This window comes from Thamnophis sirtalis, unplaced genomic scaffold (genome assembly GCF_051295495.1).
Source record: "Thamnophis sirtalis isolate CommonGarterSnake01/CBP01778 unplaced genomic scaffold, rThaSir2_p1.2 scaffold_9, whole genome shotgun sequence".
Lineage (NCBI taxonomy): Eukaryota > Metazoa > Chordata > Lepidosauria > Squamata > Natricidae > Thamnophis > Thamnophis sirtalis.
Window position 1 is genome coordinate 22,942,411 of NW_028261389.1, and position 24,283 is coordinate 22,966,693.

Genomic DNA, 24,283 nt, shown 5'->3' on the forward strand with positions numbered 1-24,283 from the left:
GAATTATTGTTGATTCTGAGACAGCCTTTTGTTTTTTTTCTCCTCTGCTCCCCTTAAAAAGATTGCAAAGCATGGCAAGTAAAAAAGAACATTGAGTTAATGTGACTAGAAGATATAATAGGAAAACAGGAACAATTATTTAATCAAACTACATTCCCCTTTCTCAACAAAGATGTTGAGACTCTAGAAAGAATGCAGAGAAGAGCAACAAAGATGATTAGAGGACTGGAGGCTAAAACATAGGAAGAACGGTTGCAGGAACTGGGTATGTCTAGTTTAATGAAAAGAAGGACTAGGGGAGAAAGGATAGCAGTGTTCCAATATCTCAGGGTTTGCCACAAAGAAAAAGGAGTCAAGCTATGCTCCAAAGCACCTGAGGGCAAGAAGCAATGGGTGGAAACTAATCAAGGAGAGAAGCAACTTAGAACTAAGGAGAACTTTCCTGACAGTTACAACAATTACTCAGTGGAACAACTTGCCTCCAGAAGTTGTGAATGCTCCAACACTGGACATTTTTAAGAAGATGTTGGATATCCATTTGTCTTGAGTGGTGTAGGGTTTCTTGCCTAAGCAGGGGGTTGGACTAGAAGATCTTCAAAGTCCCTTCCAACTCTGTTATTCTATTCTATTCTATTCTATTCTTCTAAAGAACAGTTGATGTTTATTACACAGTAATTTGGGGTATGTGGGAAACTGAGCATATTAACTCACATAAACACGTACTTGGACTGATTAGTCTTATTACTCTGCATGAAAAGTACCAATCCAATTCAGATCTGGAAAACGTTGTGACACCTGTGTGACAACTGCCTCTATGCCATGTTTCTAAAGAATGTATGGATGGACAATCATCTGAAAGTACACAAATGCTGTGCTGCTTTACTGCCGTGCTTCTTAATTTTTGTAAAAAATTGGTTTTTGAGTCCCCTTCATTAATGTACCATCCTTTTGCCTTCTTATTCACAGATAAGAATTGTCCATCATTTTTGACTGAAGAAGAAAATAAGTATCACTTCCGTTGAGTTCTTTGTTGCGAGCAGTGTCATTGAAGCCACCCATAATCCCCTGTCCCAGAAGATGAGCACTCTACGTTCCTCAAGTTAAGGGAAGCATTCCGAGGTTTGAACTATCTATCCATCAAAGCACTAAAAATAAGTCAAGTAGCATTGCGTATTCCTGATCAGGCTGTCTGTCTGGACTATAGTGCCACAGGGGTGGGGGTGCAATGGCAATTCTCTATTGACTGATCTCTCATCTCTAAAAGCCCTTTGATAGCTTGGCAAGATGTTTGATTCCCCATGTTGTATGTGGATCTACATGGTCTGAAATTAGAAAGTTATAACTGATCTCCTCAGCCACATGAAATGCAGCGGAGATTCCTTCCTAAAGCCGAGGGGGGCAGTGGCTTCAAACAACAGATGTAAGCTGAGCTCCCATAACTGTCAATTTTCAGAGGGTTTACATTGATAGGAGAGGAGGTGCTTCTCTGATTGATATTTTAAGGCTGTATATAAAATGGAAAAATTCTTCTTGCTCTCTGCTTGTCGTACTAGCCTGCATTTGTATCTGGGGGCTCAATGATTCCTTGCTGTTGTATTTGCACATACTGGGAATAAAGACAACCTGAAACAATGCCAGAACCCACTAAAACAGCTGGTAAGTTTAACTGTTTTTTTTTAAATACATGCATATATCACATTGAAATTCAGAAATGCACATTTTCAAACCAGCTTGCAAATGAAGAGAAATCAGAGAAGGCAAACTGTATTGGTGCTATATCGAATTTCTGTTCATGGACATCTGCTAATGTACGCCATTAGCGTGAAACTAAAACAACTTACATGATTATTTAACCACATTTGAACAGCTTTGTAAATAAAGATTAGAAAGCTCCGTCTAACTGGAAAATTATGATTTGGGTTGTGTGCAGTTGAATTATTATTCTATTATTACTATTTTTATGATTGTACTTAATTTTTATGAAAGCATACTATCCTAACATGCAGATCTGGAAATTTAAGAGGATAATTTGTTTGTATTATCTTTACAAACTCCATTGATTTTTATCTAAATAAATAAATAAACAAATAAATAAATAAAATAAAAAATAAATAAATCATAGTTTATGTTTATAGCATAGATGATATAGAGATAATGAACAAAAGCACAGTCTTTGTAAGTTATGCATTAAATTTCAAGGGTGTTACTTTTGCTCCTTGCCTGAGATTTGGAAAAGCACCTTATTTCTTTACAACAAAACCTTTACAAAGACTTACAGAACACATTTATGAACATTTAGTCAAGCACTTCACAGAGACTGGGCAGATTGTCTAGTTGTTTCTTAACAGGTAGCTCTTGAGGTTCCTCAACTTTCAATGTCAGAAGTTCCCAACAGCCCAACTACTGAGTCTTTCCTCTTACACAGTGCTTCTTCAACCTTCTATAGCTCCAGACCAAGACTCCTTTGCTTTGTACTATTCTTTTAGGACTACTTAGAAGATCACATACAGGCTAGTTCTGTGCAGGATTAGAAAAAAATTGGAACCACCATAGACTTATTTGGAATTTTGAGGGGCTGCTATCGGCGCTCTGGAAAAATGGTTGCACGGCATTTACAAAATGGCTGACAAAAAGGGTTTAGTCATTCACAAAGCATCTCTTTACAAGGTTGTGAAGTACTGACATTGCTGTTCACCCCCACCACTTGAATGCCCTGTACGACCTTTGGCTTCTTTTTACATGCAGGTCAAATAAAGGACTACCTACTGGCCACCCACCATTCCATTTTTAAACAATGCCTCAGAAGCCAGTGTGCAGAGGTATTCTTAGAAGTAAAGATGAGCCTGATTGTTGGCACCTTGCTTTGTCACATGTCCCATTACTTTTTTCCAAAGGTAAAATAATAAAAGTTTGGAGTCAGAAGTAGGATAGGTTGCCAAGGGTGACTGCAAGTACAATGTACCCACAGGTCCTCTAATGCTTTCCAATGTTGTGTATATTCTTTCTGGGAGCAAAGTTGATTATGAAACTATTCAATTGAGTGGGATTACTGTCAAATTGGATGGGAAAGATTGGAAACTTCAATTCTCCCTGAACAAAACCAGCCTACTTACTTCCTTTCCACTACCATAGATTTACACTGTACATCAGCCTTAGTGCCATGCTCTTAGGAGAAATATGAAGAAGAAAAATCCACAATCCTTTATGTAAGACTTAATATAGGTGTTATTCAAAAATACCTCCTGTGTGACAAATACACCCTTTTTAATCTAGGAAGATGAAAATGATATTTTCATGGGTAATTTCCATGTGTGAAAGCACCATCATTATTGCTCTCTGGATTGAGAGAACATCTGAAAAAAGATGTTATCCTAGCAAATTCACACCCCTCTGATGTGTTTCAGGTTATTCTGTTTTGTTTTGCTTCATACTGTGAACATAATTCCCTTCCATTCTAGGGATGTGGAAATACTCTCTGGACATATTAGATAGTGCCACAGTGGGGATTACACCTTGTCTGTGAGTCTGTGACAGGGATCTTCTAAGTGTTTTATGAAGTGTGCTTTAAATGACGTCCTTATACAGCTAGTGTGATTGACACCTCACCATCTTGTATTTCATCTCTCCCTCCCCCCCTCTCTCTCTTTGCATTCTATGCTGATAATATGAGTTAATTTATGAGGGGAGGTATGCATTTGATGACCTACTTTGATTGGAGTGGTGGATTGAATGTGTACTTTTTTCCAAAATCTTTTTAGTTGTGATTTCAGTTGTGACAAGCTAGAATCTATCATGTGGTCTCTGATTTAATGGAGGGCCATGAGGTTTGAGCTATTTGTTTTGAGCATTTATAGTTAACTTTCTGAATGTGGTTGAAGCTACCTGATTATCATGGACGTTGGCTTTGTGATACAATCTGCTGATTTTGTATTGTCTGTATAATCTGGAGTAGTAAACACTACAAAGTTCCTAGCTGGCGAATTTTAAGTTTGGGATTTTTATTGTTATTTTATTCTGTTACATTCATAAAGAAAGGGTATATTCTCTCTCTCTCTCTCTTTGTCTCTCTCATTCTCTCTCTCAATATACAACAGTTAATTACTAATAATTTCTAAGATTCTTATATGGTCAGACCATTTTAAACTGTAGCTCTCGTAGAAACCTAAAGACAACATTTGGTGACTCTTCAGGGTCAGAGTGACATTTAAATGAATTTAAATTTACATGAAGAATGACATTTAAGCCAGAGTGATATTTAAAAAAACAAATAAGGAGTAGAATCTCATGTTAACCAATTACGATTAGTACATTTTGTTAAATATCCATCACTTTCCAGGATTAAGATCTAATTGTGTTGTGGGCCTTTTGTCTCCTTTCTGTCAAACCATAGCAATTAGGCGTCTTCGGACTGGGGTAGTAACAGGAAAGATCAATGATTAAGATGACCTTCTCCAACACGTGGAAATTATAGTCCAGTACTATAAAGGCTCTAGGTTCAGGACAGCTGATTTTCTGCAGCACTGGAGGGGGTGGGGAGAAGCAAATTACTTCTTTACAGACATTTAAAATATTAGCTATTTTAAATTCATGGGTCCGTGGTTTAATTGAGAACTTTGTTATATACTTTGTTGGTTGGTATATCAAATTTATACGCCACTCTTATGCATGAGCATATGCTCATAGGTGGTATGAGGTGACACAGAGTGGCTTGCTTGCCAAGCTGTGTAGTTATAAAGTTTTCTGTTCTCGATAGAAATAAGAGGTTAAGATCTCTGGAAGCTATAAAGATTTTAGCACCTCAAAATGGGACTCAGCATCATACAGGGCTGAGTCCAAGGCACCTAGTGTTGACAGACTGAAAGGATTTATTTTCTTGGTGCCAGAGCTCTGTAATGCAGGAGGACAATGTATGAGGTACCTTCCCCAAAATAGCAGATAAAATATGTGTGCAAATTTGAAAGCCCAAGCTCTATCCAGTCCTTCCTTTTAAGGTATTCTATTTGTAATGCAAATGGGAATATATACAGTAAGTCTTCATAATTTATCTTGAGGATAGGGTTAAATTAGCTGTAAGGTCTCCATTATCGGGCTTTATTTTGATGAGTTGATTTGTGGATTGCAATAGAGATGCAGTTAAAACTGTATCTATAGCTGAAATACTAAATTGTGCCAATCTTATGATTCATCTGTTCTATGGTTATTAAGCCAGAAAATGATAGCGGATAAAACTGAGCATCAATTAAGAAAAAACTCCATTGATCTATAGTTCTTTGGGTAGAAGTATCATTGATATTACTCAACGTAATCGACCTTAATAATAGGTTAGCATGAAAAGAGTCTGGAAATGACATATATCAGCACCCATCAATCTCTTGCTATGTGTAGTGGTGCCATTGTGTGTTCACAATATTTCATGTAATGCTGCATATTCAGAATGTTTAATCTGTTGCACACAGTCACAAATGGGAGACTACTAGAGTCAGAATTATTCACATGGATACAGAATAGCAGTTCTCCAAATGCCCTACAAAGACAGATGAAATATTAACAACATTAAACTTATGAATAGAAACATACTACAATATTCAAGTACATTTTCACTTTCTGAGGTGGAAGTTATACACATTAAATTCTTACCATCAGCTCTCAATACACAGAACGACTTGCATGCAAGAATTTTTGGACTAGAATTCTATTATCTCTCTTGTAATGTAAAATATAAATCAATGTTGTTCAATTAATAATGTGCTGGAGTCATTGATTGGCTTTTAACTTTCAGTAGTAAGCTGTCAAGTTTCCAAGATTGCTAAATCAATTCAGTTTATTATCTTTAGTCTGCAATAAATTTATGCCTCTATTTTTATTGTTCAATAGTTTAGGGATTCTGAAATTATGCTCCAAATAAGCAAAACTGAATATGATACATCAAATGAGTTTTTTTGCTTGTGTAACTTGTTTTTAACACACACACACACACACACACACACACAAGGCTCCCTTGTGGAGCATTTTCTAGGGTTAGAACTGTTTTTGTGACTGCAAAAGTGCAAGGATATAGTTATTTTGGGGTTTTTTTGGCATTTCAACTAAATGTATTCTAACAGAATTGGATTTAATGATCAGGAGATGATTGACTTTAGCAAATGTATGACATTTAGAAAAATCACATTTCCCTTTTGAGCTATAAAGATTCATGCAAAGACTAATGGAACAAATGGAAAACAATATTAAGATACCATTCTTCAGAAATAGTTATTGGCTATACATTGTTAACTGCTAATGAATTGCTATATAATGGCTCATTGGAACATCATAATAGAATGAGTGACTAATTAAATATTTGCTAATAGACAGTCAATCTTTGGAAGAAGTTTTTCTGAAACTGAAAAAAATCAGTTTCTAATTGACAGATAAATGGAGCATTTAAAAAGGATTATCTGGGGGTTTTTATGTATTTTTCCCACAAAAATACAGATATCATGAGGAACGTTCTGAGGACTTTGACCCTTTAACATTAAGCACTAAGAGCTATACTACAGACGTCACTCCTTCTCCCTTGTCAGGGGTGTCTGGCCCATATAAAAAAGGGATAGGGCTTCAGTCTCAGGCGTCATTTTGACATTTTTTGTAAGCTCTGAGGATGTTCCTTTTTTTCAAGAGCTTTCATGCTAGAGGAATTTTATAGAATAGGAGTAGGAGTAGGAGTAGGAATAGAATAGAATAGAGCAGAGCAGAGCAGAGCAGAGCAGAGCAGAACAGAATAGAATAGAATAGAATAAAATAGAATTCTTTATTGGTCAATTTATCTTTGGTGCATACGCTTTCAGTGTACATAAAAAAATACATTCATCAAGAATCATAAGATACAACACTTAGTGGTAGTCATAGGTTACTAAATAAGCAATCAAATCATACTAGGAAACAAATAAAACAATATAAATCATAGAGATATAAGCAACAAGGTTATAGTCATAAGTGGGAGGATATAGGTAATAGGAAGGATGAGAAGAATAGTAATACAGTCTTAGTAAATAGTTTGACAGTGTTGTGGGAATTAGTTCTTTAGCAGAGTGATGGCATTCGGGGGAAAAACTGCACTATTCTGCACTAGCCAGACTTAATCTAGAATCCAATGCTAGTACAAGATGTTGGGTTTTTGGAAATCTTCCAGAAGATTTTAGTTGACTTTCAGGCCAATGTGCATGACTACAAAAACAGTCTCACTCTGACAATACAAGCGTTTGCAGGACATGGAAAGTTTTTCTCTTACAGGATGTTTCTAAAAGAGACAGGACAGCCAACTATTGGATGGGTATGGAGCAGACATTTTACCTTAATAATTACTATGATTTTCCCACTTCTTTCTATGCACTGTCAACAGGGAAAGCAGAAATCAATGGTAAAGGCAAAAGAAAAGAGATTTTATGAATAAAAGTTGTGGTGTTCAGTTGAAGTAAAGGGAAAAAAATAAAAGCTGTCCTGTCTTATGGCTCACAGACTGATAGAATTGACAGAATCTTTCACGTTATTTCTCTACATTATACTTGGATATTGTTCTTACTTTAAAATAAAGAAAGAGTGCTGGTTTACTACCTGTAGTTTTTTAAAAGTACTTATTCACCTGTAGTTCAGATTGTTCTCAAGTCAGTTCTGTCAGTTGTGTGCAACAGTTTAAATATAGCCCAAATATTCTTTTTACTAGAGCTTGGAGATCTATTATGGAACAGGACCATCTACCACAAGGTGGAAAATACTAAGCGAAATTCTAGATCGTGCTAAAGAATAATCACGAAGACTTCATGCCTCCATATTTATTATCCAGGCCTTTTAGGTTCTGATGGAGTCAATCAGAAGCACTGTTACAACAGATTTAGTAAACTGCTACTTTTTAAGGATGAGGGAGAATGCACTTGTGTAGTTAACCTAGACATGCTGATAAATTATAAGGTTTGCATGAAGAAGATCTCAGGTTCAGTGCCTGGCATATTAGTTTAAAAGAATCAGATTGCAAATATTTGGAAAAGTCCCAGCTGGACGTGATGGATAGCTGCTGTTAAAGTAAATTCTGGCCTAGATGGAAAATGATTGGAGTAATTTTAGTAATACTCTTTGTATTTCAGGAAAAAATTGGGAGAGCAAGAATTTATTTCATTTCAGGGCAATTCCATTTATTTGTCCTTTAATGGTCCTTTCAGCTATGCATTTATACTCAGGTAACTTTTAAGTCTGTCTAATCTAATATGGAAAATAATTCTATTTTATCTCCAGCAAGAGCAATTAACAGTCTATATTGCCTGCAATTCTTCAGAGATTATTCACATTTTTATCCTCCTTGCTCATCATTTTAGGATATTTTAACTTTCTTTGACCATTGCATTCATATCTTATTTCTTAAGAAAAGACCACAGTCTCAGATTGTATGTTGATTTCTAATTGGCCATTTCCTTATGAAGAGGTCTCCAAACTTGGCAAGTTTAAGACTTGTGGACTTCAACTCCCAGAATTCCCCAGCCAGGGGAAGTTTGTCAGGCAAATTGTTGATTTTGGAGACCCCTGTCCATATATAATAGACCCTGCAATAGAAAGAGGACCTTCTGCAGAGAGGTTAGAGTTAGGTTTATTGTTACCTCATAAGTATGTTTTCATGTTCATCTCCCACACTTCCTCCTATGATATTAAATTAATGTTGACCTTCAAAACTCCCACTCATCATGTTTGAATCAAGATAACTGACTATATGCATCTCAGTTAAAGACAATTCAAGTAGGTTGTTGCTAAATTGGTAAACACTGGAAACTATATCAGTCAATGTTTGAACACAAATTATAAGACATTTAGCTCACTATCACCTAGTGCTACTTTAAGCTCTGCCAAGAGTTCATCACCTCTGGGATACATTTGATGATTATTCACTGTACATCAGATCCCTTCCCACACAAGCACATATTACAATATCACAAACTATTTTTGAAATTTCCCATTTGGGAAGGAGTCTGAAAAGTACCAGACAAAGCATAGTTGTCAATTTATTCAATCCTAGTCCTCAACTAACCTACATTGAGCTGCAGTGGCACAGTGGTTAGAATGCAGTACTGCAGGCTACTTCTGCTGACAGCTCCAACACTGGAAGTTTTTAAGAGGATGGATAACCATTTGTCTGAAATGGTGTAGGTTGGACTAGAAGACCTCCAAGGTCCCTTCCAACTCTGTTATTCTATTCTAAATGTGCATTTACTTTTAGATTACTTTTTGGTACAAAATGTAGTTTTAAAAGGCTTTTGAAAAAGCGAGGAGGACAAACACAAATGCAAACACAATCATGATTTTATTTTCCTACAAAATGGGAAACTGTCGTGCTCTTAAAGAGGAGAACAATTAATGTCTTTCTTTAATTGAGTGGTTGCACATTTTGTAAATGTTCATTTAATTATCTATGTTTGTAGAAAATTAGAAAAATACTGCCCTAAGCAAATATTATACATTCAAGGCAGCAGAAGCAAATTCAATTTTATTCCCACTATATAATCATGAAGATGCTTTGTTTTAGTTAAATGTAAATGGAAGAATGGATGGATGGCAACTAGCATGCTTTGTGGGGGATTGTTCTCTTCGTGGGAATTTAAAAGCCTTTGTACAAGTTGTATAATTGGAAGAAATATATCAGTTCCGTGCTTTAATTTTGTGTAAATGTTTGTATCCTGAAAATTTATTGACAGATGTTTTAAGAGTCCACTACTTTACAATTTTCATTAATAAGCAATTATTATCTCCATCACCCCATTCTCTCTTTCTCTGCCATTCATATATCTGATGGAATAGCAATGGTTTCCTTTGCTAACACTTTGGGGCCACATTTTATTTAAGTGCCATAAACAAAGCAATCTATCATACACTATGTAAATCCTTTCCAATTAATCTGATCTTGCATTCAATCCATATGGGCAATCTGGTTCTTGTTTGTAGATACAACTGAGTATAGTAGACATAAGATATTTTAGATTGGATAGTGAAGAGGTGTGTTTCATAGATGTTTGCAAAACTGGCATGATATTGGTATCATAATTCTACATCAATATATATTTTCCTGTATATATCATAATTTGCCCCAATTTGATTATCCAAGAATAAAAACCATTTAGGCTGAAAGAGAGTACTATTTCTTATTTGGATTAGATAGGTAAAAATGTGATAGATGAGAATCAAAAATTCAAATAGAAATGTTTCAATGTGGGTATGTATGTATTCATTGATTTGATTGATATAGACAACCAACTTGTCAAAGTTACTCTGGGTGTTTCACAATGGGATAGAAGAACAAAAAACCCAGAGGAATTAAAACAAAGTTCAGCAAACACCTGGAACCAAAAAATACAGTAATAGAATAACAGAATAACATTGCTAAATAATTTATTTTTAAATATTAAATCACAGTATAATGCAAATACAGAAAGAATGTGGGCATATGTTCTCTTTCATATGTCTGCTTCTATTTCAGTGGCTGCCAATCCAAATCTGACAAATAAGGAATCATAAAAAGGAAATGAAGTTTCCCATGACCTTCATCAAACAATAATTTGAAGAGACATAGAGTCATTTGGTCAGCAACTCCACCCATTACCAGCAGGGGTGGTTCGATCTCTTTACCACCTGTGGAATCCAACATCTAGCATGGCTGGCTCAGGCATTCGGGGAGTTGAAGCCCACTGATCATAAAGGGACTTTAGTTGCCCATTCCTTCATTACAGAGATGCAGGGATAGCAATAGCACTTAGACTTACTGTATATACCATTTCACAGTGCTTTACAGCATTCTCTGAATGGTTATAAATGTCAGCATATTGCCCCCAAACTATCTGGGTTCTTATTTTACCAACTTTGGTAAGGATGGAAGGTTGAGTCAACTTTGAGCCTGTCAGAATTGAACTCCTGACTGTGGGCAGAGTTAGCCTGCGATCCTGCATTCTAACCACTGCACCACCACATAAGAACTATTTAATCTTCTGTGTTTGTCCAATCAACCCATGTTCAAAATTGCAAAACATTTGCCATATCACAACATGAGATTCAGCAGTCAAAGATCTGATCTCATATTTTGTGTGAGATTGTCTAAATCGTGTACAATATCATATGCAAGGCAAGGCAGATGAACTCTCATCCAGTTTTCCTAAAGTTTGCAATGTCAACTTGTTTTTCTAAAGCGCTTCTTGGATATCCCAAGGTTGCCCTGATGTTTATCAGCAGCCTGATATCTAAATCCATATTTGCATCTGTATCCACATCTGTATCATCTCTTAAATATGCATGATTAGTGAGTGGCACATTTTCTTCAGATCTGTTCCTCTTTAGTCTTTTTTTTCTTTTCTTTTTTAAATAGCAATACAGTTCTGTCTAAAAATAAGAGTGATGGCAATGCATAAGTAGCTACCCTATTTTCATCCGTCAACAAATGCTCTAGCAAGAATCAGGCTCCTTGGTGAGCTTGGCTATTGGTGTAAATCAGGATCCATAATCCTCTTCTTGGATGGCTAAACCATGAAAGCATTTCTCTGTGCAAACCAAAGTAACAGCTGTCCTTTTGCTCTCTTAATTAGATGTCGCATCTTGATATTCTAGGCATGTTCTTCTAGTAGTGTATAAAGCAGAGATGGGTTACATTTCCAACCTTATAGCATTTAGCCTTCTTCAACAAGGCTGCCTTTGAAACTTCAGGTCAATGGAGACAGTGACACAAATTTAGACTGAAATGTATTGCCCACCTTATCGGATACAGGTTCCCAGTACAAGTGAAATTGCTTGAGGAGATCTGCTTTAGATGTTGTGTGTTGCATTTGTTAGGGAGTAGATATAAGGGCTACCTAGTACAGTAGGAAAGTGAGTTCTGCTTCACACTGTCACCTGGCTATCCCACCATCATCTAAGCAGTAATCTGTGCTTGAAGATAGCCTGCCAGGTTATCTATAAAGATTGTGTGATACAGCAGGAATATTGGTTCTGCCCCAGTGTGCAGCATAGATCTGTTGATTGTTGAGTCACAGCTGGCAAGAATACAGAACGAAGGCTGTGCAGTGCAGTAGGAGAGAGATTCTGGAGCCCCGGGACTCTGCCTCCTGCAGCCTTTTTTATCCACCTCAGTTAATGCAATGGCTTTCACAATGCAGTGGGAGTCTCCCTCCCACAGCCTCAGACAACCTCTTGTCTCTCGTCAGCTGTTCAGTCTGCACACAAGAAGCTAATACCCAGAGGCTCCAGTTCAAAGCTGGAGAGGTGGTATCCTTGCCCATGAGATTTAGGCCTGCCTTAGGATTAGAACTTGATCCCCCCCCCCATTACCAGTGAGACCTAGTAGCCAAGGATGATACTCTTTGAGAAGAAGAAAAATGGATTTTGTAACAAATATTTCCCCTGTTTTAAAACTTAGTTTTCTAGCTTAACCCTTAGAAAGAGATTTGGCAAATCTGGGTGTTCAAAATGCAAAGAAGGCATAGATTTTGAGTTTTAAAATATATTAAAACCTATTTTTAAAAAAACAAACGAGGTGCAGAAATAATGTCTTTGCCAGACATAGAGATGAGGCCTGACTCTCTACTATAGAGTGGGAGGGATATAAAGAAAGGGATGTCCATGGACCTTGTCCCCAGGAGACCTTCCAGTAAACTTCCCTTGATGTGACTCCAGAAATTCTTCTGCAATAGATAAATTTTGGAAATGCAGGATGTAGTACTTGGTGCTGCAACAAGCCTGAAAATTTTTCCCATGGGTTCACTCTTTATTTCTCAGAGTTGCATTCCATGGCATTCATTAGTGTACCCAGAATTGCAGTAAATATTCAGAACTGTGAATTTAACACCACTAATATATATAGATTAACTGCTAAATATAAAAGCATTTATATTAAAACTTTTTCAAAGGATCTTATTTGACCTCATAATGGGATGCCTAGATGTGGTCATACAACCACATATTTGTATTGTATTGTATTGTATTGTATTGTATTGTATTGTATTGTATTGTATTGTATTGTATTGTATTGTATTGTACTGTACTGTACTGTACTGTACTGTACTGTATTCTATTATTTTATTATTTTATTATTTTATTATTTTATTATTTTATTATTTTATTATTTTATTATTTTATTATTTTATTATTTTATTATTATCTATTATCTATTATCTATTATCTATTATCTATTATCTATTATCTATTATCTATTATCTATTATCTATTATCTATTATCTATTATCTATTATCTATTATCTATTATCTATTATCTATTATCTATTATCTATTATCTATTATCTATTATCTATTATCTATTATCTATTATTTATCTTTTTATCATTTTATCATTTTATCATTTTATCATTTTATCATTTTATTTTATTATTTTATTTTATTTTATTATTTTATTTTATTATTTCATCAAGCATGTGTAAGATAATAGATATAAGTATAAACATGATTATGAATACATGAAATGGATAGGAATAAAAAGAAACATTAGGACAGAGACGGTAGGCACACTGGTGCCCTTATGCACGCCCCTTACAGACCTCTTAGGAATGGGGTGAGGTCAACAGTAGACAGTCTAAGGTTAAAGTTTTGGGGGTTTGGGGAAGAAACCATTCCAGGCATTGACCACTCTGTTGCTGACGTCATATTTTCTGCATTCGAATTCGGAGCGGTTTACCTTCAGTTTGTGTTATATTGTATGCTCGTGTATTGTATCATATATTGTGTGCATAGTAATGTTTTAAAATTGCATACATGACAACATAAAATAAACATTTGTTCTTCCAGTGAAACAAATGGCTGTGGCTCTTAGAACCTCCAAAAGTTATCCAAATGTAATTCCTAATAGGAATGAGAAATGGTTAAATGTGTGACTGGCGAATATATCAATGTAAGGAAAGAAAATCACATTTAATTTGGCTCTAGCCACTTTCTGATTGTGGACCCTGGGTTGTCAATCAAAGGCTAAATGAGGCACTTGGCTCAGAAAAGAAATGTGTCACCTTCAAACTTGATGATTGCATTTAAGTTGGTATATACTCTGTTGGAGGACAAGGTAATTGATCAGAGTCCTAGAGGAAGACTGAGCTCTTTATTTAATTTTCATATTCTATTTCTAATTTTTAAAAGAAATTGGGAAAATAATGGATTTTTTTTCTCAAATTTCTTCCATGTTCTCCTGGACAATACTGTCTATTTAAATGCCTTTTAAATGTTAGAGTACTCTTACAACGTTAGAATGCTGTCTCAACACAATAAAATACACCCAAAGCATACTCATTTGTCTTTTTAGCACTTCTTTGGAAAAAGCTCTCCATTAATCTATTCATTATTTATTTGTCTGATTAGATGATTCAGACCCTACTTTTCAATTGGGAACTCAAGGCAAGGTGCATGGCATTCTCTCCTTCAAATTCTTCATCATAGCCAAATCTCTGCGGAGTAGGTTATCTTGCTAAATGCTAATCATGTTCTATGTTTGACAGTTAAATTCATCATTAAATACTCCATTATAAATGCCCTTAAGAGTTCTAAATGGGAAACAGCATACAAGCATGCGAATGAAAGAATGAACATGAGCAATCCCGCCAACCAGACAGCCATAAAATATTGGAGAAAAAATGTCTCAAGCAAGAGTCTGGAAGTATGAATGAAACAAAACTAGCTAAACCCAAAGCAAGAGGTATGTTTCGTACAGAAGGGATCTCTGTCTGCCATGAATGGGTTGATATTCCCTTTTAAAGAGCAGGAGGACCTAGGAGTTCCAGTTACTGTTAGATAAGCTGGTGGAACTTGTTGGGGGTGGGGTATTTTTACTCAGCTTTGGCTGATGCATGGTTGTGGTCCTTCCTGGAGTGAGATTTCCTGCCAAGGATGACTCGGGCACCCATCAACACTCAACTAGATTATTTTAGTCACTCGAGGTAGTTCTGCCTTTGAAGAACATTTGGAAATTGTAAGTGGTCTTATTGGGCCAAATTGCAAGCAAATCAGAGTCATCGCAATCATCTAACATCAGTTTCTCAGTCACAGCATTGGCTACTAATAAGAGTTCAAGTGCAACTTGCAGTGCTACTTTTAGCTTATAATACCCACGAGGAGTCACCACTAGGTACGATACGTCAGCTTCCTTGATGTAGAAGTAGTCCATCTGACCTATTCAGAACATAATATATGTTACAATTTATGATCTTCTATTAAGCTGATGAGGTAAAGCAGGGGTGTCAAACTGATGGTTCGCAGGCCAGATGTGTCACGCACAGGCCACGCCCACCCCAGCTCCCAGTGAATGGGAAAAATGTCACAAAATGTCACATGACGGCAACGTGATGAGGTGAATTCGACACCCGTAAGGTAAAGAGATAGCCAATGCTTTCTCATTATAATGCTCACCATGGAATGGGGCCCTTCTTGGAGCAGATCAACTTCCAGAATTTTTTCCAAACCAAATTACCATGAAGAATTTGAAGGATGAGAATGGTGACTGTCATGCTTATGTCCATCTGCTGTATTTTTGCACCAAATTATTTTTATCTCAATTTTATTCTATTTTATAGAATATAAAATTGTATTATACTTTTACGACATAGTCCCGGGACTCCTTAGAATAAAATGCAATAGATGATAGATAGATAGATAGATAGATAGATAGATAGATAGATAGATAGATAGATAGATAGATAGATAGATAGATAGATAGATAGATGATAGATAGATGATAGATAGATAGATAGATAGATAGATAGATAGATAGATAGATAGATAGATAGATAGATAGATAGATAAATAAATTTAAATCTTGTATGTCTCCATTGATTCTGTTGAATGGCCATTTTGACTGACCATTTGTTCTTAAACATAGTCTTGCAATTTTTCAGCTCAGAGCTATCGGGTTGTACGTTAGTTGGGACAATCTGAGAAGGTGGCCATATCTGGTTAATCTTGTAAATTAAGTTGGTTTAGCACTAGTTATTACTTGAGCAAGTAACCTCCAGAGAATAGCTGAGCTGTAGAGAAGGCAGAGGAAACTACCTGGAAGATAGCCGTGACATAGAACTACAATGTGCTTACTGAGAAAATTTCACAAATGTATCTCTGTTGTCCTCAGAAACTGAATTTAACTTGACTTTCTTCCTACTGAATCTTTTAAAAATACATGGAAACAAATGTTGTTACTTTTTTAAAAATAAGATTTACACTTCCAGGCCCTTAAGTCTTCTCTTATTCTGCAATTCTATTACAGGCATTTATAATCTTTTTGGTCATGTTCTATGTTTAGCCTGGAGTACCTTGAGCTTTCCTGGCTAAAACTGTATTGACATTTCCCCAGCCTTGGCAGCTGAAGAGGGTCCTCATGATTTAATGAGGAAAACTTCTCCCTCAGGGGATGAAATGCTTTGTCAGGCATTCAGTGTGAGGAACCGATCCATACTATAAGCCTCCACAACACCTAACCAGAGAACCTTGTAAGGCAACTGGATGGTAAAGAATGACATCTAGGGACTCCAGTGAGCATGCTGGATCAGAAAGGCTCAACAGCTACAGAGGTAACATGTCATGTTTTTTTTTTATTGTTCTTCCTTTCTTGGCAGAAAAGTCTATCCTGAAAGCTAATAGTCTGGTTAACCTTTGCTACTGGACGCTGTGATATGTTTTCTGATGGCTTCCTTCAGACTGAAAGTGGCAGCCAAGGACATCTTATTGTTGATAGATAACTGAACCATGCAGTGCCAAGTGAAAGAGAGAATCTACAACAGATCTAAGTTCAGCAGTTGATACCAAGTGCCAATTCTTGCCTTCCTTTTTAGATCTAATCTTGCTCTTATCTTCAAGTAGGCTACTATTGCCTTTCTCTATATGTACCTGACATGTATCAGGATTCAGGATGCTTCCCAGGTTAAGGGCTGTTCTTGGTCTTTTGAGTGACATGTTGGAAAATATGAATGTAACTAGGACCAAAAAGTGGGTAAGACAAAGCCAGGGCAGAATGTAAATTTGATAATTACAAATGCAGGCCCCTCTGCCATTTATCAATGTCTACCTCTGTATCTCCAAAAATCTCTAGGGCTTCTGAAGAGTTTAAAGAGCTGAGCTGATTAATCTTAAGGTCAACTTCTAGGACAGAAAATTTGTAATATTTATTTTGAACTTCCCACTCTTAGAAGCTTCTGTCTTGAAGTCTTCTTGGTTCCTGGCATTTCCCCATCCCACCTGAGATCAAAGCATCAGGATGCCCTGTCTTCTGTGTCCAGGGGGCAGAATAACAGAATTGGAAGGGACCTTAGATGTCTTCTCCTGCACGAACAGGAGACCCTATACCAGGCGTGTCAAACTGGCAGCTTGAGGGCTGGATGTATCACGCACAGGCCATGCCCACCCAGCTTTGCAAATGGGGAAAACATCACATAATGGCAACATTATACCATTATACTTATACCATTATGGACAAATGGATGTCCAATGACTTCTTAAAAACCTCCAGGGATGTAGCACTTACAACTTCTTAAAGCAAGCCGTTCCACTGGTTAATTATTCTCACTATCAGGAAATTTCTCCTTAGTTCTAGGTTGGTTCTGTCTTTAAGTAGTTTCCATCCATTGCTTCAATTAATCCTGCCTTCTGGTGCTTTAGTGAATACTTTGACCTCCTCTTCTTTGGAATATTTTGGAATATTTGAGCCCCTCAAATATTGGAACATTACTATCAAGTCTTTTGATAGTAGTCTTTTCTTTTCACTGGATTAGACATACACAATTCCGGCAACTGTTCTTCATATGTTTTAGCCTCCAGCCTCCTGATCTTCTTTGTTGCTCTTCTCTGTGCTCTTTCCAGAATCTCAATATCTTGGCAACAAAAACTGGATGCAATATTCCAAATATAATTTGCCAGGGCATTATAAAGTGATAACAACACATCATTTGATCTTGATTCTATCCCTCTGTTAATATTAAAACCTAGGATTGTATTGGCTTTTTTGGTGGCTGCCACACACTGCTAACTCATATTTAAGTGATTGTCCACTAGGACTCCAAGATCCATCTCACAGTTACTGCTTGTTGTGGCCCAGAGCAGCCAGCAGAGTGTTAACAAACTCAGACAGTGAGAAGGTTGGGGAGGAACATGGGCCAGTCCTGGAATCTGGGGAAGGCTCTGATGAGGGCTCTGCATCAGAGGCAAAGATGGGGCCAGGGCCGTCTGACATTTATCAGCTACTTTAGGAGTCAGAGATAAGTGGGGCAGCTGGAGCCTGTTCCCGATGTGCGCATGTGCAGAGCTGTCAGGAGAAGGGAACAATTAAGGAATAGGAGTCACTTCAGGAGTAAAAGCACAAGTGGATCCTGTATGGTCCCTCCCATAAAGAATAAATGAGAAAAAACAGGAAGAGATGTTTTCAGGAGACAATTAGTTCGTTTATTATTGTGAAGATGTGCTTATCTGAGTCTGTGCCTCACAGAGACTCTTTGCCAGGTATTCCATTGCACAGCATTGCAACTAGAAGCTTTCGGCTTGGCAACCATCCAAGGACTGATAAGGTCTGTTGTTGCAATTAAACCTTGAAAGACTTATTGCTGGGACTTTTCTGGATGCAAATGGTAGGAAATCACATTAACCAAATAAAAAGGGGGTTTTGTGGAATAAGAAGTCTGTTTCGTGATTCTATTAAATATAGGTCAGAACACTGCTATTTAGCCAGGTTCCACCTATTCTATACTATACATTTTCTATTTTTTGCCTAAGTGTAAAGCCTTTCTTTTCGTACAGTTTAATTTCATTTTATTATATAGAGCCCAGTGTTCAAGTCTGTAAGATCCTTCTGGATCTTGAACCTATCTTCTGGGGTGTTGGCTATTCCGGCCAGCTCGATGTCATCTGCAAATTTGATGAATTCCCTTTCTATTCCTTCATCTAAATCGTTATGAAGCTATTGAAAATTACTGGGCCTAAGACAGAACCTTGGGTTACCCGACTTCTACTTCTCTCCGTGTAATATAGATATAGTTTCATTAAGAACTACATATTGAGTGCAATTTATCACCTGGTTATGGATCCACCTCTAGTGGTGCTGTCTATCCCACATTTTCCTAACTTACTAAGAAGTAGGTTGTGGTCTATTTTGTCAAATGCCTTACTGAAATCCAAGTATACTATGCCCACAGCTTTTCTCTGATCCACTAATTTAGTCACCTTGTCAAAGAATGAAATAAGATTTGTTTGGCATGATCTGTTTTTGACAAACCCGTGTTGGCTTCTGGTTATAACTTTGCTTGCTTTTAGGTGTTTGCAGATCTGTTGCTTGATCATCTTTTCCAGGATCTTCTTAGGTATTGATGTCAGGCTGATTATTTTGTAGTTTCCATAGTGGTTTGACAGCACCTCCACATGGTCACCCTGAAAGAAATTGCAGTGTGGAATTGAGTAGAATAAAGGATAAGGTGCTTGCCAAAGCACACATTTTTCTCTTCCCCTATTGAGCATCCAGATGATCTTCCCTTGCTTCCCCTTTGTCATCCACCAAAGTCCCAAGAAAAAGCCATGAAATGCAGCAGGAGATAAGGAGAAGGGATGGTGGCTGAAGTTAAATATGACTTTTCCATGTGAAGTAGTGTAGAAAAATCATATAAGGGGGAAAATGTGGACGGTGGATATTTTAAATGAATGGTCTAAAAATCAATGTGGAAAGAAAGTGTAATAAATTCAGGATTGCAGAAAAAAACCTAAGAAGGTGACAAAAATAAAAATTATTATTAATTGATTGATTATATGCCATAAAGTTGATGTAGATTCAGCAGCAACATAATTCCCCCCCCCATGATAATTTGTCCCTAAACTGGTCCTTCCTTCCAACAATCCATCTCGCTATACAAGAATTTGAAAAACTCAGTAACTAGCAGTAGATTCAAGAGTGACAAAATAAATTAACATGAAACTATGAGAACTCTTGAGAAATGCTATTGAAACATGACATGTTTTTAAAAGCTTATAGGGGACGATAACTGAGTGTTGTATTGAAACTTAACTTTGTTAAGAAAGTTCAAAGGAATTTCCATTTTGTGTATTTTACTGCTGGCAGACAATGTTTAGACTTAGGCAGTGTTAAGTATACAAACTGGTTTTACTGGTGAGTTGAGCTGGGTACGGAACTTTAGTTATTTATTTAGAAATGGACCTCTGTCACCTTTCGTACATAAGTTGCCCTTTATATTTTGCTTCCAAACAGCTAAGATTAGAAAAAGCAGCGCAAACATCAAGAAGTGTTCAAAGTGTTATGGTTCATGTTTTCATTTAGAGTGGGGAGGGCAAGTTTAAATCTGTATTCAACTGCAGAGATCAGTAGGTGACTTTAAGCCAGTTGCTCTATCTCAGTCCTTCCAGTTTCTGGAGGCATTTGGTGGGGGAAAGGATGCTAAATTACAGTAGGTGGAGCAGCAGGCACCTCTTTGTAATAAAATGATTATAAAGACTTCCTTTCTGAAATGTGTCTTCATAAAACAATAACAAGAATGTTATACAAATACAGTGTACTAAGCTAACTCAGAGGAAAATATATAGGTAGTCCTCGGTTTATGACCACAGTTGGGACTTATGATAATAAATGATGTCATGTTACATGAGGGCACCTGATGGTATGATCCAGGGGAGGGTTTCAGCTGGCGTTACTGCCAGTTTGCTCATGGGTGAGGCTCTTGTGCGCGCTGGATGCACAGTTCAATGGAAATTGTTCTGCGCATGCACAGAACTCCCAAGAATGATGGTGATGGCAGCGACCTGGGAACCAGTTCAGGGTCGTCTCCAGCCTGGGTCCCTGCCAGTTCTGCGACTCAGGCCGGCATACCACTACCTGTTCAACTGAATTGGGCTGAACGGGTAGGAACCCACCTCTGATATGCTCTTTTTTGCCATGATCATTGCGTGAATTTCCCCCCTTGATTTTGCTTGTTGGAAGCCAGTTGGGAAGGTTGCAAATGCCACATGTCACTGTAACTGTGGTTAGTACATGCCAGTTGCCAAGCATGCAAATCACATGACCCCAAGAGCGCTGCAATATCATAACTGCGAGGACCAATTGTAACTTATTTTCAGTGCCATGAAAGTGTCAAACTGTCACTAAACAGATGGTCATAAGTCAAGTGCTACCTATGGATCAGGATTGTTATTGGAATAGAAAACCAGTCTCACTAATGTGTGTGAACTTAAGAATGCTGCTACCAGATTGGGTCATGGTTTATCTTAGCCCACTAGTTTGTTTCTTATATTGGCTATTCAGATGCCTGTAAAACAGAAGATTGTGGTATTTCACCCTTCCATCTTTAGCTCCTTTGTGGCCAGAAAAATGCCCAACTAAATAAGGAGTTAGAGCATTTTAAGACCGATTCAATGAAGTATATTTTATTGGCAATGATCACTGGTCTCTTGGCCAAAACACACACAAACACACACAAAAACCTGGTTTCAGCAGCAGTATATACATCCCTAGATATATTACACAAGACTCACAAAGGCAACATTAATTATAGAGTTGCCTTACTGGAACCTAACCTAGAACCTCTATATTTCTATGGAAGCTTCAAACCTGCCCTTTCTGCTGACATTAGCACCTTCTATTATAAATAATGTTATTTCACACCAAGGAAAAGACAATAATCCAATTTTTGTTGTTGAATTCCTTGCCCTCCAGGATCATCAGGCAATTCCAATTTGCTTTTTTCTTCTGCTCTGAAATTCAGAATCCATCACAAAGATCATGAATGCAAGCACAGAATATTAGTATCCTTCAGACCTTGCAGTTTTAGACCTTTAGGGGGGCATGCTGACCCCAATCTAGAAACACATTCAATCTTAATTGCTGTTAATAGGCCCTTTGCACAAAAGTATTCCATTCCTTTCTAAGCCATCTAAATCAGTGTGACCATTGCTTTCCCTTGGTATATTCCAGAGGTGGGTTCCTACCAGTTCAGACCAGTTTGGCTGAGTAGGTAGTAACTTGGCCAGCCACGCCCTCAAACCAGTTCTATTGGTGGCATCGTAGGTGCCGCCATCTTGTTTTTCTCCTGCACATGCGCAGAAGCTATTTTTACTACTGCGCAGCCGCGCGTAGCGCATCAACTGCGCACACCCAAAGCATGCCCCTGAGTGAACCGGCAGTAGAAGAAGCCAGAACCCACCCCTGGTATATTCCCACAGATTAATTATGCTGTATTTTGACTGCTCTGCCTTGGTAAGATTCATTGGTCTTGATTTCCCCATACTTTGCCTAATTTTAGAGATCTGGATCAAGTCCCCACCTGTGTCAGGGGTTTGTTTGGGTTTTTTTTTTTGAAGCTAAAGACAAACATTCTTGCTTTTCCTCATAGGAACGTGATTGAGTTGCCTGATCATTTTAGATGAAATTATTTCAAGCTCAGTTAAATCCTTTCCTTTTCAAACCAGGACTGTATGCAGTTTTTCAGATAGACATGCATAAGAGGTTCTCTGAGAGTATTATTAAGTTTAGCATTTTATTTTCAACCTCTTTCCAAATGATTCCTAGCATCGACTGTGCCTTTTTCTTCCATGATCCATGTAGCAGCAGATATCCTCAAAAAAACTATTGGGGAGATGGGATTTAGCTGTGGAGAATCCATGCAGATTTCTCCCTCTCTGTATTTAGTAATTTTCCTTTGATTACCATAGGACCAATCATAGAGCAGACATTAAACTGACTGATCTATAATTCCCTACCTCTTCTTTGGGTCCATTTTTAAAAACGGGTGTCACACTGGCTACCTTCCAGTTCTCTCCTAGTGAGCCCAATGTAAGGGATAAATTACGTATTTTGTAAAGGGGTCAGCAATTTCACAACTGAGGCCTTTAAAAATTCTTGGGTGGATGTCATCAGAGTTCAGCAATTTATTACTGAATAGTCTCTCAAGAGATCCCAGAATATCTTCTCTTGTTACCTCAAGTGGCTTCTCTCAATTGGAGACATAGTGATCTTTTTCTATACCTTCTGTAGGAAACACAGAGGTCACGAACGCATTCAGTTTTTCATCAATTCTTCAGTATCCTTAGTCCTCTTTTGCCATCTAACAAATCACCTGGTTTTTTTTTTTTTTTTGCAATGCATAGAATGAAAAAAAAAAGTTCTGATGATTATCATACCCTCCTCAACAGTGGTGGTATTCAGCGGGTTCGGACTGGTTCGGGTGAACCAGTAGTGGCAACCTGCGGATGGGCCCACCCCCGCCCTGACATCGACCCACCCCGGCTCTATGCCGACCTATTTAGCCATGTTTTCTAAGCCGCGCACATGTGTGAAAGCTGTGCAACAAAGCACATGCGTGGGAGGCTGCGCACATGTGCAGAAATTGCATGCACACTCACAGTTTGTATGGGTAGTGAACCATTTTTCGGCATATAAGAACGCACTTCCCCTCCCTAAAAGAGGGTGAAAATTTGGGTGGGTCTTATACTCTGAATGTAGCCCCACCCACCCACATTTCCTTTGCTCACTGCCTCCCAGCAATTTATCTCTTTGCAGCAAAGAGGGGGAGGGTTCAATAAGCTATAGCAATCCCTGCAGCCTCTAACAGCTGATGATGGGGAGAAATTGAAAGTGAAACTGTTCCATGTGGCAAATTGCTGGGAGTCAGTGTTTTTTTCCTTGTGCTAATCAGGCTGTTTGCCCTAAGGAGATAAGTTAACAACTATAAATGCCTATAGAGTGTTCAAATTATTAGACTTGTTTTTTAAAGACTGCTTTATTATTATTCTAGACAACTTAACAAAATGAAGAAGCTTTTTAAAATAAATGCTTGATTTGAAGAGGCTCAGTGCTATTGTTTTAAAAAGTGCTATTCTTTTAAATAGCAGAAAATAACTATACTTCCAGAAAGCACATCACTTTTAACAGCATCTGTACAAGTATAGTCTGAAATATAACACTACAAATTGTGTATATTGTCTGTACTGTTTGTTGCAACGAGGCAAATTGCTGAGAGGCAGAGGCAGATATTTTCCCCTTGTTTTCCTCCCCAAAATCTAGGTGCGTCTTATACTTCGGAGCATCTTATACTCTGAAAAATATGGGTATACCTCTGCTCCTCAACGTCTTCTTCCTTATGATCACCCTACACCTTTTCCAGTTTATATTCCTTTTTGCTCTTGGTGGGTTTTTCAATTTCTGAAGGAAATCTCCTTCATTAGAGTTCTAGGAGGAATCCTGTGATCCTCTTCCTGGACTTGGATGACATTTTCTTAAATTGCGTGATTCATTCCACTCGGACCTCAATTG

At 37.5% G+C, this 24,283-nt stretch overlaps 1 protein-coding gene across 2 annotated transcripts in view; it reads left to right on the forward strand.

The window, feature by feature from the left end:
* Nucleotides 1-1,513: 1,513 nt before the first annotated feature.
* MYBPC1 (myosin binding protein C1) overlaps nucleotides 1,514-24,283 on the forward strand; it is a 105,175-nt gene continuing 82,405 nt past the window's right edge. Inside the window, exon 1 of one of the 2 annotated variants that reach the window (XM_087723031.1) lies at nucleotides 1,514-1,656. In XM_087723031.1, the coding sequence (XP_087579157.1) occupies nucleotides 1,632-1,656 (25 nt within the window). In that variant the 5' untranslated portion in view covers nucleotides 1,514-1,631. The remainder of the gene's footprint in view (nucleotides 1,657-24,283) is intronic. The other variant, XM_087723032.1, reaches the window with a different exon arrangement.